This window comes from Bidens hawaiensis, unplaced genomic scaffold (assembly GCF_021521415.1).
Source record: "Bidens hawaiensis isolate Kalapana, Puna unplaced genomic scaffold, B.hawaiensis_p1.1 tig00002338_1, whole genome shotgun sequence".
In the NCBI taxonomy this organism is placed as follows: Eukaryota; Viridiplantae; Streptophyta; class Magnoliopsida; order Asterales; family Asteraceae; genus Bidens; species Bidens hawaiensis.
This window is the reverse complement of record NW_027491126.1, coordinates 649,167-665,732: the sequence shown is the minus strand read 5'-3', so window position 1 is coordinate 665,732 and position 16,566 is coordinate 649,167. Positions and strand designations below refer to the sequence as shown.

General features: G+C 34.5%; 2 protein-coding genes across 2 annotated transcripts; one reads left to right on the top strand and one right to left on the bottom strand.

The window, feature by feature from the left end:
* Positions 1-2,469: 2,469 nt before the first annotated feature.
* LOC143618065 (abscisic acid 8'-hydroxylase 2-like) lies at positions 2,470-6,732 on the top strand. Its single transcript, XM_077090405.1, has 7 exons — positions 2,470-2,911; positions 4,043-4,364; positions 4,450-4,602; positions 5,504-5,746; positions 5,934-6,209; positions 6,322-6,440; positions 6,561-6,732. The coding sequence occupies exons 1-7, from the start codon at positions 2,697-2,699 to the stop codon at positions 6,658-6,660; spliced, it is 1,428 nt and encodes a 475-aa protein (XP_076946520.1). The 5' UTR covers positions 2,470-2,696; the 3' UTR covers positions 6,661-6,732.
* Positions 6,733-9,132: 2,400 nt separating this feature from the next.
* Positions 9,133-11,490, bottom strand: LOC143618057 (uncharacterized). The gene is made up of 5 exons (XM_077090398.1): positions 11,358-11,490; positions 11,122-11,231; positions 10,480-10,561; positions 10,301-10,383; positions 9,133-9,579 (listed from the first exon to the last, which is right to left on the bottom strand). Exons 1-5 carry the CDS (start codon positions 11,397-11,399, stop codon positions 9,354-9,356), a joined length of 543 nt encoding a protein of 180 aa, XP_076946513.1. The 5' UTR covers positions 11,400-11,490; the 3' UTR covers positions 9,133-9,353.
* Between the last annotated feature and the right edge of the window lie 5,076 nt (positions 11,491-16,566).

Genomic DNA, 16,566 nt, shown 5'->3' with positions numbered 1-16,566 from the left:
AAAAAAAAAAAAGGAAAGGTGGGAAAGAATGATTTTTCAATTATTGCTTCTTGCTTAAATTTTTTTTTAACACGAACACTATGCAAAATCTCTCTCTCTCTCTAAGATGTCCGATGTCGTGAGTTGGCAATAAAAACCATCAAATTAATTACGCTTGACTTGGTGGCAAGCAGCCAAGCATGGGTGGATTTATGTTTGTACCACCGTAGTTACTGTACTATAGTTTTTTTTGTTGTTATGTATAGTACTATTGTATGAGTTTTTTGAGTGACTCCATGTGACTTCGTTTAAAATATCAGATGAGGATGGAGATGATTAAATCTTTTCTTACGATCAACGAAGGCCGGCCAATCGGATATACTCATTGGTATAAGGTCACCCATGACTGTGGTCGTAAACAACGATGATTACCCGACATATCACCAATTCTAAAGGTACCCCATCGCCTAAAGACCCGCTATGGTAAAACCCTGGCTCACAAGCGACATTTTGTCACTAACGATATTTAAACCAACGACCTTCCTTTAAAAAAGTCCAACAAGTTACCACTAGAGCACTCTGTATGCGCAAAGGGAACCAGAGTTCGAGCCCCTCCACAACATGCACCCGATGGAAACATCTTAGAAAAACTATGGTACTAATTACAAAAAGATTGATATGGTAATATATATTTTTAAATCTTTTGTTGTATTTTCTTAGTTATGCTTAATACTTTTATTATTATTACCTTTTTTTAATAATTTTTGAATGGCACAATTATATTATTTCAAAATAAAAATTAAAATAAAAATTAAAATTAAAAACAAAAAAACTTCAACATGTAACTGATAGGCGAGAACACTTAAATAAGAAAAAAAAAGATCAAAAAAAGCTTCAACAAGAATCCATTCGACTACACTAGTCACCTAGAAACATGTTATCGCATTGTCGAGTTACGATTCCCATACCAAAGAGTTCCACCTAGATCTATTTTTAATCCAGTTAAAAGCAAACATCATAATCTATTATAGGGATGAGCAAATTGATAGTGACTGGTACTTGTATCGCGTCGGTATCGAATCGGTACCAAAGTTTCGAGTTTCGGGATCAGTACGGTACCGGTACCGATACTGTACGGTACCGTATTTCTCGAATTTTTACCTTCAGTACCGGTACTATCCCGGTACCAAGAATTTGCGATTTTTGAGATCAGTATTTTCGGTACCAGTACCGGTACGGTACCAAGCTCATCCCTAATCTATTATGTTATCAACATGGGCGTAGCTTGGTTGGGGCCAGGGGGCCCGGCTCCCTCCGTTTTTTCGCTGTAAATTTATTCTTGTACGATAGAAAATCTTTATACATAGTGTAAATTTACCTATTTCTGGCCGAAATTTGAGTTCGGCCCCCTCCGTTTTTACGCTTGGTAGTGTAAATTTATCCTTTTTCGACCGAAAATTTTAAACATAGTGTAAATTTATTCGTTTCAGGCCGAAATTTTGAGTCCACCCCCTCTAGTTTATGAATTTTTTTATACATATTGAATCCGGCCCCTCGACGTGTATGTCCAAGCTTCGCCACTGATTATCGAGTTAACCGATCGTATCACACCTTTAGACACAAATCATTCTGATTCTTCTACAACCTCCAATAAGTTGTATGAGAGAGAGATAATAGAACCTTTTTAGTCACCTTAGGAACATGCGCCTTTTGCAATAATAACTCGAATGAATCACCTTTAGGCTCTAGCTTCACATCCGATCCAATTTTAACTTTTATTTCATACCTACGACTTTGCGAGGTTAATTTGCGGTTCCAAAACGTATGGACATCATCTTCTAAACATGCATTAAACAATTTACACATATTTAAATTCACGCTCACCCACCTTTCGTTATTAGCTTTATTTAACATTGAATCCGTCTGCATTTCAATTTAAATTTTATTCAAACCAACCCTGATCAAATATGATATAATGATATATATTTTTACCTTTTTTTAGGTAGGCTTTAATGTTTCTTAACGCTCATTTTTACATCAACGTTACTTTCTCTTGATTTTCGCATTACTGTCACCAAATATTTTTTATATCTACGTTGTGCTGACTTCTTTTTACGTACTTAAACTTGTCAATGTCAACGACACCATAGTTCAACTTATTAGACTATACGTTGTGATGGCTTCAACATGGGCTCTAACCCCTTCAATTCCCTGCCACACCACACGCGAACACCAGTTGGCTATTAAATGTAGGAGGGGAATGAAAGTGGCTTGAGAGGAGGGGCTTTATACACAACAAGGTCAACTGAGCTAACATGGACTTTATTCAAAGCCTAATTAGTGTCGAGATAGGATATAACGTATATAATATTAAAGGATAAATCCAGATCCAACAAAGCCCCACAACATATAGTCTTAAAAAATGGAATTGAAAAAAAAGAGGATAATTACCAGGCAAATATTATGTAATTAACGTTTTCAACTTTAATTCAATTTCGGGAATAAATGAGTTTAGCCCATTTATGGCATTGTAATGATGTGTTTATCCAGATGTGTGACACTTGTCCCGGACACTTGGGCCAATCTTATCCATCCTAATCCCCCACAAAACAGTATAAATACAACCCCTCCACCATGCCACCACCACCACCTCAACCAGCCTTCAAAACTTTGCAACTCATCCTAATTTAACAAATTAATATCTATATCCAACAAACATGTCTGTCCTAATTCTACCACCACTGCATTTCCTTCTTTCACCATTTCTGGTTTTGTTGTTTCTTGTGACGCTAGTTTGTAACGTGTTACTCAGGCGCATGCAAAGCGGACACCGGCGGCTACCACCTGGCTCGATGGGTTGGCCTTATATCGGTGAAACCCTCAGCCTCTACACCCAAAATCCAAACACTTTCTTCTCTAAACGTCAAATGAGGTTCTTATATTGATTTTATTACACTGGGGTTTTCTATATATGTGGATATTTGATCATATTATTAGTTTCCCTAAATATTGGATTCTTTTTTAAAAGTAATTAAAAAATAAAAATAAAAACGCACACACATTTATAAATGTTGTTAACCTGTTGCATTTTTGTTTTAAAAATAAAACAAATGTAATTTCTCTGAAAAAAGATTATATCAATTTGGTAAACCCTTTGCATGGTTCGATGGGTTGGCCTTACGTACATCCTCGATCGGCCTTTACTCCATTAATTCGAACACTTCCTTCTCCAGGTGTCGAAGGAGGTTTTTATTACGTGCATTAAGAGTTATTTGGGGAAAATGAAACATAATATTAATTTCCCCATATATTAATGGATTGTTTGGTTTATGCAAATGATATGCTTGAAAATCATGTGATCAAGATAAAAATTGCCACGTGATTTTTTTATGCGATCTTTTTTTCTTATTAAAGCTGTTTATATTGTTCTTGTAAAATTTGGTAGATAATTTTATGATATAAATGGTTACATATTAATTAACCATATCATCATAAATATCAAATCGTAATTATGATTATAATACCTTAATTTAATTAAAATCATTTTTATATTGAATTTGTAAGCCTTTTGGTTTCTGAAGATCTCATTTTTTGTTTTTGTTTTTTTTTTTGAAGCTAGCCACGCCTTAATTTAAAACAATTAATTAAAATTTTTCTTTAAGAATAATAATTAAAAGGAAACAAGGCATTTTAATGATTTTAATTTAATGACTTTACTCAACTGTTGTAACGCACATGTATAAATATTTAGAGTCTTAAAAATCAAATAAATTTATAAATAATAATAATTATGATGATGATGATGATGATGATAATAATAATAATAATAATAATAATAAAGAATTAAGAAAAGCATGTTTGAATGAATTAAGGCTAGATATACGTCACAATTCATTTGGATTATTACAATTATCCTTTGCCAAACTGTATTTGTTAAAAAGTTTAAAATGTAGTTTCTCACAATGATTTTATATTTTTATTTATGATATCAATTTGGTTAATTATTAATTCTTTCTTTTCTAAATTACTTGTATTTCAATGATTTTACTTTCTTGTCAACCAGGTATGGAAAAATATTCAAGAGTCACATACTGGGATGTCCATCTGTAATGATATCAAGCCCTGAGATAACCAAAATAATCTTAGTGACTCAGTCTCATCTCTTCAAACCCACATATCCTTCAACTAAAGAGAAGTTGATAGGCCCTCAAGCAGTCTTTTTTCACCAAGGTTCATACCATTCCCACCTCAAGAAACTCATCCAATCTTCATTCCTTCCTTCCGCGATTAAAGATCAGGTTCGCAACATTGAGAACATTGTCCCCGGTCTTCTTGCCACCTGGGAGCGTATGGACTCCATCAACACCTTGCATGAGATGAAGAAGGTATGCATATTACCATGAACAAATGTGACTGATGTATGTATATATATATAATCTGACATTGTGTATTTGTGCTTTTGGGATACAGTATTCATATGAAGTGGCAATGATATCGGTATTCGGGAACAACGTAGAGGGGAAAGAAATTGAAGGATTAAAGCATTTGTATCATTGCATAGAGAAAGGGTATAATTCAATGCCTTTGAACCTTCCAGGAACTCCATTCAACAAAGCATTGAAGGTGAGAAAATCACCATCCATTATTTTTCTAATGATCACATATAGTAATAGATTACTTGTCAGTTTATTGAAAATTAAATCCTTTATTTGCTAAAATGTTCGATTACATTGCGCTTTTAGGTTATTACACATGTTTTGGGGAGTTTTTCGCTTAATTACTTATTAACTTTATGGATCATCTATTAACTTCATGAATCATCAAGCTTTTAACAAATCTAAATGTTAGTTTACATGTCTATATGTATATGGAAATATTATACATATTTTGGGGATTATTTTTACTAACACAATGAATTATAGGCTAGCAGACAAGATAAGAGAGTGGAGATTGAGATGGTTTGGACATGTAAAGAGAAGACAGACGACGAATCCTGTTAGATCCGTAGAAAACATTACTATAGAGGGGAGGAGGGGTAGAGGACGACCGAAATTGACTTGGGATGAGAGGATTAGGCATGATTTGATAGACCTAAACCTCTCTGAGGACATGGTTGAGGATAGGAATTCGTGGAGAAGTAGAATTAAAGTTAAGGATTTTTAGAGAGAATTGAATACCTTAGGGCTTAGACTTAACTTATTTAGGTCACATACCATAATGGTATTTCCCTTACATACTTTATTATTATTATTATTAGCTTTTATATTGCGGTTAAACTGTGACCTTTTTATTAATATTATTATAATTAGTAGTAGTTTTTTATATAACTGTTAAACTTTGATTTCCTTTTTTTGCTTCATACACATGTTCTTAGAGCCGAGGGTCTCTCTGGAAGCCACCTCTTTATTCCTTTGGATAGAGGTACGGTGTGCCTACATCCCACCCTCCCCAGACCCTACCTATAGCTCTGCTGTCGGTGGGATTTTACTGGGTATGATTGATTGATTGATTGAATGAATTATAGGCTAGGAAGCTTCTGAATGAGAGATTGAAGAAGATTATGCAGAAAAGAGGGGAGAGTGGAGAGTATGGTGGAGGATTGCTAGGAGTATTCTTGGGATTAAATGGAAAAGACCAGTTGAGTGATTCGCAGATAGCAGATAATATAATCGGAGTCATATTTGCAGCTCATGATACAACTGCAAGTGTCCTAACATGGCTGCTGAAGTACTTGCATGATCATCCTCTTCTTTTGGATGCTGTTAAGGTAGTTAAATCTCGGATGAGTATAAAATCGACGAATTGTGTTTAATCGGAATCTGTATAGTAACTTAAATCAACGGATTGATTCAATCTCATCATTAACAATTACTTTCAACAATTTTATTGATGTTAACAAAGCTAGTTATAACTATTTGGTGCACAAATTTACCCAAGTCTTATTTCAAAAACAGAATGAACAAGAAGAAATCCGTCGAGAGAGGCTGGTAACCAGGCGTGGAATCACATGGGATGACACTAGACGCATGCCAATAACTGCCCGCGTGATACAAGAGACGTTGAGGACCGCAAGCATTCTATCGTTTTTGTTTCGAGAAGCCGTTGAAGATGTGGAAATAGAAGGTTATATCATCCCGCGAGGTTGGAAGGTTCTTCCTCTCTTTAGAACCATCCATTACTCCTCTGACTTCTTCCCTGACCCTAACAAATTTGATCCTTCACGATTCGAGGTTAGAACCTAATTACTTTATAATCATGTTGCTTCTATTTATTGATAGAATATGATATATATATATATAGTAGGATACACCATTGTTATTAATTTGATTTCATATACTATAGGTAGCACCTCGCCCGAACACATACATGCCGTTTGGGAGTGGAGCTCATTCGTGTCCGGGGAATGAGCTAGCTAAGCTTGAGATGTTTATCCTTATCCACCACCTTACTACCTCCTTCAGGCAAGCCTACTTTCACCTAATTACTGATTTTAATTATGCTTAATAACTAAATCTACCATCTACAATGGCATATAATGGCACAAGATTTCTAAAACTGTTTGCTTGGGTATGTGTTTGCAGATGGGAAGTGATAGGAGAAGATAATGGCATACAGTATGTCCCCTTCCCGGTGCCCAAACAAGGCCTGCCGATCAAGGTGCACCGCATTAGAGAAGTCTAGCGCCATCAAGTGCTTGTAATAGTCGTTGAGAGGAAATCAAGATATGTAATATAGGGTAAGAAAATAAATAAATAAATAGAAGATCAAGCTAGATAGTTACAGAAAACACAAGTATGTTGTATAATGTTTCATATTTGTTTTCCTACAACTATATGATATATATATATATATATATATGATCTTCTATACTAGGTTTCCGGTATAATTAATTTGGCTGGTTTGAGCATTTTTGGAAGTTGTGTTTCTTTTAGTTTAGCCTCAAGCATGCAGAGTCATGATGAGTATTCTACCAAATTGATATTTGATACCCAAAAGGAGAATGTGCACAACATTATAACAAGTCTTACAATTAGTTTTACAATGGTTCATCAAGACCTGGTCTAACATAGTCAGTTGTGCCAAACCAATGTTTTGCTTTACAACATAATCTATTGTTTGATATCTTTGAAACCGACATTCAGTTAGACCCACCGGATTGAGCCTAAGTATTAAAAGTTTAAAGGGCGCTTATCGAAATCCGATGAACTGCTGCAATATATGATAAGGCAATGATCCAAAATCTCACAAGGAAGATCCCGAACGCACCAGGTGTATTTCCTACCCCAATGTTATACTCCAATAATCCCGCTTCTAAAATGAAATTATTATAATCGTTTGAACTTGAATCACACATAATGACATAAACAAAGAAAATCTCTCGGACTAACACCTAATTTCGCTAAAATCCCCTATGAAAACCGGCAACGAGTTTTAACAAAACAATAACTTATCCCACACCGATTTCCTTTCCACCTCATTTTTAGGAGCATAAACATTAAACAAGATTTAAAACATCCAGAAGCAGAAACACTCTTTTACCCTTTAACAAGATGTGAGGATGTTTACAGTCTGGTTTTATTTTAAAACGGAATCGTACCATTAGATCGTAAAATGTTCAATAAAATGGTATTAAAAGTAAGACTCAACATTTTAGCTTCTTAAATATTAAAAAGTTATGAAAAGTAAACTTAAAGAGCACAGAATCAAACACAATACGTGCATTGTAACTAAAATATTTATACGAAATATAATTTTAAGGTTCCTGTATAACTTTTTCCTATTTATTATTAGAATTATACAGATAAAAAGGTATGTCTAGAGAGGTTGTGTTAGGTTGATCTCGCATTCAACTATATAACCCAATTGCCAAATTTCTTTCATTGAAAATACAAAGTTATGGAAGTCTAGTTTACTACATATTATTGCAAACTTAAATGCATATTCAAGTATTCAACCCGTGACGTTAAATCAAGGTTTTTCGTCGTAAGTGATAATTTAGAGACAATTAAGAGAAACATAAAGATACTTTCTTTTTCAAAATTGGTTGATGCATATATATGTTTTCAGCAATTCTTAATTCATTGATCGATCCTGATATAAATCATACTTTCTTTTACAAATTGTTTGATGCATATTTTAATTACTTGCTGCAGCAGTTATAAATCATGTAAATTCACAAACTTGATACCAACAATTGAAATCAACAGTAATATAAAAATATGTAAAATAAAGCGTCACAATTAAAGAGAAAGAAACAATCTAATTATAAAATCTTGGATTAATGCAATGGGAACTTGAAGCTTTCAGTGGTGAATTGGGTTTGGTCCAGAAGGGACTAATCTTTTTGCTACTCCATATCTTGGATCAATTTCATCCAGCGACGACGACGTTAATTGTGGTAGAAGTAGCCGGCGAGTATGGACCGTGTGCAACTTTAAGTAAGGATGATGTATGTGCTTCGGGTTCAAGATGGTGGTGGTGGCAGTTTCCAGCGAATTAGTGGAGGCAGCGGTGATAACGAGAGGTAAGAGTAATAACAACAGAACAACTAATTTCTTCGTCATCTTCTTTAACTCTTAAGATTTCTTGAGAAAGATGGTTACGTAAATTGGTGATGGTGAAAGGAGTATTTATAAGTTATAGGAGTGACAAGAGTTTGACCATAACTAGGAGTCATATCCCTAGAATAATTGTATCACTAATTTAATGGATCTTCCTAACTGTTTTTTAATATTATTATTTTAGACATATACAACCTAATTCATTTGTTTATATAACATGATAACTAATTTAAATTTATCGTATTTTATTGTGCTTTGTAAATTAGTTGATTGATTTTAAAATAGATCATAATTATATGATAAATGTATATCTGCTGCGGTTCATAATAAGTTATTATTAGAAGGCAAAAAGAGGAGAATTCTGGACAAAACCTTATTAGAATGGGGGTTGATTATATCAGAAAGCGTCTTACCATTGCATTCAGAAACTGTTTTAGAGCCGCTGCAAGAAATCCGTTGTTGGCGTTCATTGCTTGTTTTTGTTTTCGACACACCAATCGTTTCCTGCTTTGTTTTTCTCTTTTGGTATTTAAAATTTTCCAATATAATAAAAGGGGTATCTAACATTCAATATAAAAAAATAATGTCATAATACTACCATCACCAATTCACCATTAAATAAATAAAAGATTGTTTCTTTCATCATAAATAATACAAACTAAAACAAGATATAAGAAGTCAAATAATGGGTGTAAGTCAACAATTCAACTTGAACATGAATAACAAAATCTTACACACTAAACATAAATAACCTTGTTGGAAAGTTACATGGCAACTAAACAACTAACCCTGATGGGCCATAAACTTAACTGATCAGCCCGTCCTGTTTTGACTCTTTGGAGATCTTAAAACATTGAAGTCGAGCTTTCCTCGCTTATTAGATTTCTTTCTGCTATTATTTGAGCCTTTTGAGGATGAACCCGGGTTGCCTTCAATAACATTTACTGATTTATTGTGCTCTGCTGTAGCTTCAACTTGTTTCCTTTTGAGGTCTCCGTTGACGTTATTCTTAGTCAAGCTTACTGATTCTTCATTTTCTCTATAACAAGAAAACATAAAAACATAATGGGCTGGTTGGGGTAACAGTCTAAATGATTTCTAACCAAAACTCGTTTTTTGGTACCTGAAGAACTAACTTTTTTGTCCAAAATAATTAACTTTTTAAAGAAAGTTAATGTGTCGAATATTATGAACAAAACTGTAGTTTCTCAATAAAATATGCATATTGATCTAAAAGATTTTGTGTACAAAATACACTTCAGTCAACTTTCAAGTTTCAACCCATCGAAACGGTTTCCTTTTTTAAGTTTTCTTCTTTTTTTGGGCCCGATTGAAATAAAACATAGCCAAAATCAACACATTCATAAGAAACATGTTGAAATTGCAACCACTAATAGCAATTAAACAATGCACATTCAATTACTCAAACATATAAACAAGGCCTCAATCATTAAAACATGTATTGAAATTGCCACCACTTAAACAAGTTAAGTTCGGATTGGCCCATTTATTAAACAGGTCATGTTCAGGTTGACCTGGTAAGAAATGGGTCACGTCAACCGACCCAAAACCTTTTTCCTTGTGATGTGTTGGAATTGCAGAATATATAATGCAAAACCATGTATCATATAAAAATAGACAGGAAACCATGACCATTTCAATGTATATTTATTGATACAATGGTTATAGAATTCTTTATAAAGTAGAAAACAAAGTATAACAACAAATCAAACAAGGGGGCTTTAAACAGAATAACCAACCTATTAGACGGTTTTCCTTGATCACCAGAACTTGTAGCATCACCATCAGATTGTCTAGGGTTTGTAGCCGCCTCATTCAATTTCTACAACAAGCAAAAAGGCGAAGACCATAGTCCCATATCAGCTTATAATAAAGAAAATACTTCTCAAGTTTTCATCACTTTAGCTTTTATACTTACATCAATGGATGGATTAAAACTTTGAAACGACATGCGGCCTTTGATGGCCGCAGGACTAGGATCCCCTTCCATAATAACCATACTGGATTCGAAAACAATTGTTAAAAAAATTAAAAACCATAAAACAATAACTGTAACAGAGAAAACTGAGAGAACCACAAATAATATACAAAGTTTAAATATGTCATATGTTCCAATCATAACCATGAATGAATTATTTGTTCTAGGGGTGAGCATTAACCAAACCATAACCGACAAAACCGATCGGTTATGGTTAAGTGAATCTAGTTAACCAAACATTCAGTTATGATTACAGTTAATGCGTCTTGTATGTTTCTTTTTCCCCCAAAAATTTATACCTCTATTTCCATCTTTTATACCTCCAATTCTAGATTCAAACATTTAAAAGTTATGCTGCAACGGTTTGTAACCAAGCTTCGAACCGGCATATTTCAACTTCAAAACTTCATTGGAACAACATAACCGAACCATTTTCAACCAAAACAAATATAAAAAAAAAATACAGTAAACAATTAACCAAATTTAACCAAACAGACTTTGCACACCCCAAATTGGTTCCAATTACAAAACATGCATACATTAAATAAAAAAAACATAAGAAATAAGTAAATAAAGAAATACCATTTTTTGGTAGTGATTAAAGATGGAAAATTTCCATCAGGGACAATAATAACTTGTTCTTCTTCTTCCTTTTTGGTGGTCTCCTCCTTCTTGGCGCCCCTTTGCATAAACTGATAATACAGATATACAATAGCAATTGGTTGAATTTAATCGGACGGATGAATAAAATTAAAATTAATTAGGGTTTGGGAACGAATTTTCGGATTAGTAATCAGTGAACAAAAGGAGAATTGTACCTTTAAGTTCTTCAATGTGGCGGATATCTCTCGTTTCGCCATTGAATTGAACAAGGATTTTGAAATTCAAAATTAGGGTTACGGCCAGCCCCTAATTCTGCTACCGATGAGGGTTTTAAACAAACCGACACCTTGATTCACAATTACCTCCTTTAAATAATAATAATTATTATCATTATTTATTTGAAATTTTTATAATCATCTATACTCATCGGGTATTTGAATAGAATAAGTTATTCCCGTCTCACATAGGTTATTTAGACATTAGTTGAGTTTATATGAGTTTTAAAAGGGCTATACAAGTCGTATAGGTCAAACTTTTACTTATGTTATTTTATGTCGGAGAGTGTCATGTTTTGCTCCACTGTATTGTAGTTATATGATTCGTATAACATCTATTTGACTCGTATAAGCTTTTTTTTTATTACTTCAAAAATACAAAATATTAGAAATAACATTCGGGTTGGTTATAAAATAAAAATACGTAAGTTAAATGTACATATTTTGTTCCATACTTGTCAAACAACCTACGAACAACATGAGCGTTTTAGGTTATCGGCTTTTTAGATGTCGTCATGCAATCGGTTCTGGTTAACCACCGGTAACTCCACAATTTTCACTAAAATTACTTTTTTGATAAATATCATCAAAGATCGATGTAAATAAAAAAACTCCATTCCTTTGAAACTTACTAAACTACTCATTTAAAACTCAAAACTTACACAACTTTTGGTATAATGTTACAAAGCATCACACAAATCTTACATGTTGAAGCAGAAACAATCTGGAAACGGGCATATACGATTCATATAGCATCTACACGGCTCGTCGGCTCGTATAGACCAGAAAATAATTACAAATCACCGGTCAAAGTACAAATGAAATGCTGAAATTTTGTCGAGGAATCTTAGGTCGAATGTGGTAAGTGAGCCTATATGAACCAGGAATCCTATACGACTCATGTAGGGGTTATACGGCCTGAATAGATTTAAAAGGTTGTCATCATGTCCCCTTCATACATTTGACAGTCATGTGAGAGCTATACAACTCGTACAGCCCATATACGAGTCTTATATAGTTGTTAACACACCATGGGGTAGTGTTTGAATATAACAACTATAACAATCCATAAAATAAGCAAAAGGAAAAGTGAAGAACATAATAGAAGTAAATCTCATCCCACATTGGTGGAGGAAACAGAATGGACTTCTTCTACTTTGGTATAAATAAGAAAATAAGTTTTTGTCTCACATCGCTATATTATAAACTAGTAAGCTCTTTATAAGAAGGCTAGTTTATATGATAATATTCTTATAAGACAAATCACACCTAGTGGTCCTAGCGGAGGGTGTGAAGCACCCTACGTGCACGGGCACGAGCGAAGTGCGATGGGTGCGATGGGGCGCTTTGATGGCACACTTTGCACTTCGCATCGCCGCGAGCCTCCTTAGTGTTTTTGAAAACTTGTTCCTTCGCGCTACGCGAAGAAATTCAATCAAGCTACTCCGTGATACGCGAAGCATTATTAGTTATCTGAAAAATCTTTTGACTTTCGCACCACGCGAAGTAATCCTCTGCGCTACACGATGTGATAGTCACGCAACAGTGACACGTGGCATAGCTAGGGATGACTCGATAAAGCTATGGTTGTTTCGCGCTACGCGAAGCTGCTAATGGTGTTGGTTCGTGCTACGCGAACTGACCCAGATTCAACTATAAATAGATTGGGATCCAGACTTCATTCTCTCGTCCCAAATTTCTTTCTCTCTCAAATTTTCTTATATTTAGTAGTTGGAATAATACCCCCCCCCCCCCCCCCCCGGGTAGTCGTTGCGATACCCTCTCTGATCGATAGAAATTTTTATACACGAATACGAAAGCTCTGCATGTACAAGGTAAGGCATTGTTCCTTCGTGTAAAGTTTTAATCTCGTGATTATCGTTATAATTATTAGGTTTATACTAATTTAAATATGCTACATTGTGTTTAACCTAGGTGTTGAATACCAGGAAACGCTAGTTTATTATAAATTTACAAGATGAGACACTCGAGTTTTTGTACAACTCATATTTGCTTGAGACAATTGGTTTTTCAATATTGTCATGATGATTTTTAAAACATATTAAACTCATTATAGATAATCCAAATACTTTCATATATAATATCAAAAGATTTTAAAGTACATTACAATGATTAACTATTTGTAGACTTACGAGATGATTACTACTGTTATTATGTGGTTTTGTATACAATGCTTGCCTGTTGGGCTATTACATGTTACTTATTGGACATGTGTTAGCCAATAAGTAATATGACCATAGTCATAGATACGATCGAGTGACAAGTATCTTTCGGTAATTTGTAAGCAGGCATATGTAAAAATATCTCAATGTTGTAATTGAAATATCTGCCATTTATAAATGAATGTACTCAATAGTATTTCCTGCTAATCAAATATTTTTTAAACATGTTTCAAGTGACTTGTTAGAGACAAAAGAATTATGCATGTGGGCTTCCAGCTTAAATAAGTGGTTGTCACTAGAATAAATAAACATGTTTGTAAATAAGAGTTTATCCCTATAAAACTTATGTTTATATAAAAATGGGTTTTATTCCCAGATTATGAAATAAAAATCATTGGTATTTATAACTCTGATAATTTTTCTAACCACAGTCTTGATAAAATGTCCTGCTGCAAATTTATTTTAATAAACACTGATACCACTACTTAATGTTCACGGCTCCTCTCCCGGTGTATAGAGATCGGGGGCTGTGACAACAACCCATTTGAATTCATTAAGTATTAGTTTGTTATAACACCAACACTAAACTCAAAATATAAATATGTGAACGTCCAAAATAGTTCGTACAACTTATGATGAAAGCAACACAAATTCAGTCGGTATCAGTTAGGTTTTTTACGGTATTGGCATAAAATCCAAAAAAATAAATTAATAAATGCATAGAACAGTCTTGACACTTGTATATATATATATATATATATATATATGTTTCGGTTTCGGTTTTTTCCTTTTGAACTTGAAAATTTTAGGCCAAAAAAAATTGGCAAATAATAATGAATTTGGGTATAAATAATTTTGTTAATTGTAGCTAATAAACTATAGTACATTTGACAAACATATTTGAGTTACATATTTATTAAATTCTTATAAATTACTCACAACAAAAATAAAAAAAAAATAAAAATTTAAAATTCGATTCGATTCAGTTTGGTTTTCGGTTTTTATTACATGCAAAACCAAAACCGAACAATTATTTCGGTTTTTAAAGAAACATAAAACCAAACCATTTGTTTATCTTTTGATGCGGTTTCTCGATTTGGATTTTTTGGTTATCTCGGTTTCGGATAGGGTTTTTTCGCTTTCTTACACACCCCTAGATATGAGTAATATTTGGATAAGTAAGACTCATACATGGAAGTATTGGATCCGTATAACTGGTCTTGGAGATGGACGGTGAAGAGTCAACGCCCACTAGCAGGTTAGGAATAAGGCCGAAATAAAAACATGGGTAGATTTGTTCATCGGTGTCAAATGATCCATCTTGGAAGCATTAGTTGGCCTATAAGTCTATAACGAAAGGATGGAGGTAACTGCTCTCTAAAAAAAGACTTAGGCTGAGGGGTGTGGAGCGCGAGAAAGGGCGCAAGAGGCCAGCCGCTCGCGCCCCGGGGCGCGAGCACCACACCACCGAGGCGCGAGAGGGGCGCGAAAGGGGCGCGAGCGCGGAAAAAGAGGCAGGCGCGGATGGGCTAGCGGCTGGGGGGAGCGTGAAGGAGGTCTGGGAATCCGTAAATAGAGCCGTTGGGCTCTTTGTTTATTAAAAATTTTTTTTTCAGAGATAGATACATATATATGTGTGTACAGAGAGATAGATACATATATATATATATGTGTGTATCTATCTATGAAAGAAAGAAAGAAAGTGTAGAATAGATTGAGATAGAGTGGGGTTGAGTTGGTTATCAGCAGCTCACCTGGGTTTTGTTTGAATGAGATTAAAGTGGTCGAATTTAAGAAATTGGGTTTGAAATTGAAATGGGTTTTGTGGGTCTTGGGATGAAATTGGGTTTTGATTGAAAGATGGGTCATGGCCGCCATTGATGCAGGTTGGAAGGAAGAATGAGGAAGACAAACAAGACAATGGGTTTGTTGGTTTAGGGGAATGGTGATTAATATATTAACTTTGTTGGGAGGATGAACCTGGACACCCTGGGTGGGTTTGAACAATAATATTTGTGTTTTACACCTTTTTAACTCGCTTGGGAATGTTAAAATAAACCGCTCGCGCCCCTCTTGCGCGAGAGGGTGTGGAGGGGCCCCCTCTTGCGCCCCTCCACACCAGGTCCCGGGGCGCGAGCACCACAACCAACACCCATCTTATCAAGTTTCTCTCTCTGTCACACGTCACAATATTATTGGCTGGCGCCCCCACTCGCGCCCCCTCTCGCGCCCCCCACACCCCTCAGCCATAGTGTATATATTTGCCATAGTGTATATATGGCAAAAGTTTAGTGAACTAAATTTGATTAATTAAAGTAGAGGCCAAAAAAATATATTCATTAAACTTGTATAACAAAACTTAAATGAACTTTAAGTTGGCAAATTTTAGTGCATGTAGAGACTTGTATTGTATGTAAAAAGTTAGGTACATTTGATGAATAGTGATAAATGTGAGAGGGAGACATCTTGGTTTTTAATATATATATATATAATTGACACACTAATAATTTTTAACTTTAGAACTTAAACAAGACGATTCATTCTTTTGGTGGACTTTAGGAAGCTTATGGGGGCGCACAAGGATTTTCGAAACTAGGCACCCAGTGTATTGGTTCTCCTTACACCAAATCGGGTAAACCATGTTTCTCTATTTTATATGAGATTCCTCATCAATTTTCTTTCCCATATTGGATTGGTTGAGTCCAAAACACGACATAAACACAAATTTCTTTGATAAGAAAAATACATAGAGTTGTCATTCAACTTGCTAACACGTAGGCATGACATGATTGGCAATTAAGTTTAAGCTACTAAAAAGAGCAATATACGTATATCCTTTTAAACGAGCAAGACAACTCAATCCTCATAAATGAGCAATAAATTGAGTAAATACCTCACTCTTTTCTCACCCATGCACAATGATAACTCGTGGATTTCACATTTATAAAGTAAAAACATTTGTGTCA

Excerpts from the sequence above, each read along its gene's own strand:
- LOC143618065 (XM_077090405.1), top strand. The coding sequence starts at position 2,697 with ATGTCTGTCCTAATTCTACCACCACTGCATTTCCTTCTTTCACCATTT. Across the intron at positions 4,365-4,449 it reads CCTTGCATGAGATGAAGAAG|TATTCATATGAAGTGGCAAT; the intron begins GTATGCATATTA and ends TTTGGGATACAG. Across the intron at positions 6,441-6,560 it reads CACCTTACTACCTCCTTCAG|ATGGGAAGTGATAGGAGAAG; the intron begins GCAAGCCTACTT and ends ATGTGTTTGCAG.
- LOC143618057 (XM_077090398.1), bottom strand. The coding sequence starts at position 11,399 with ATGGCGAAACGAGAGATATCCGCCACATTGAAGAACTTAAAG. Across the intron at positions 11,232-11,357 it reads CCACATTGAAGAACTTAAAG|TTTATGCAAAGGGGCGCCAA; the intron begins GTACAATTCTCC and ends CTGTATTATCAG. Across the intron at positions 10,562-11,121 it reads TTAATCACTACCAAAAAATG|TATGGTTATTATGGAAGGGG; the intron begins GTATTTCTTTAT and ends TTTCGAATCCAG.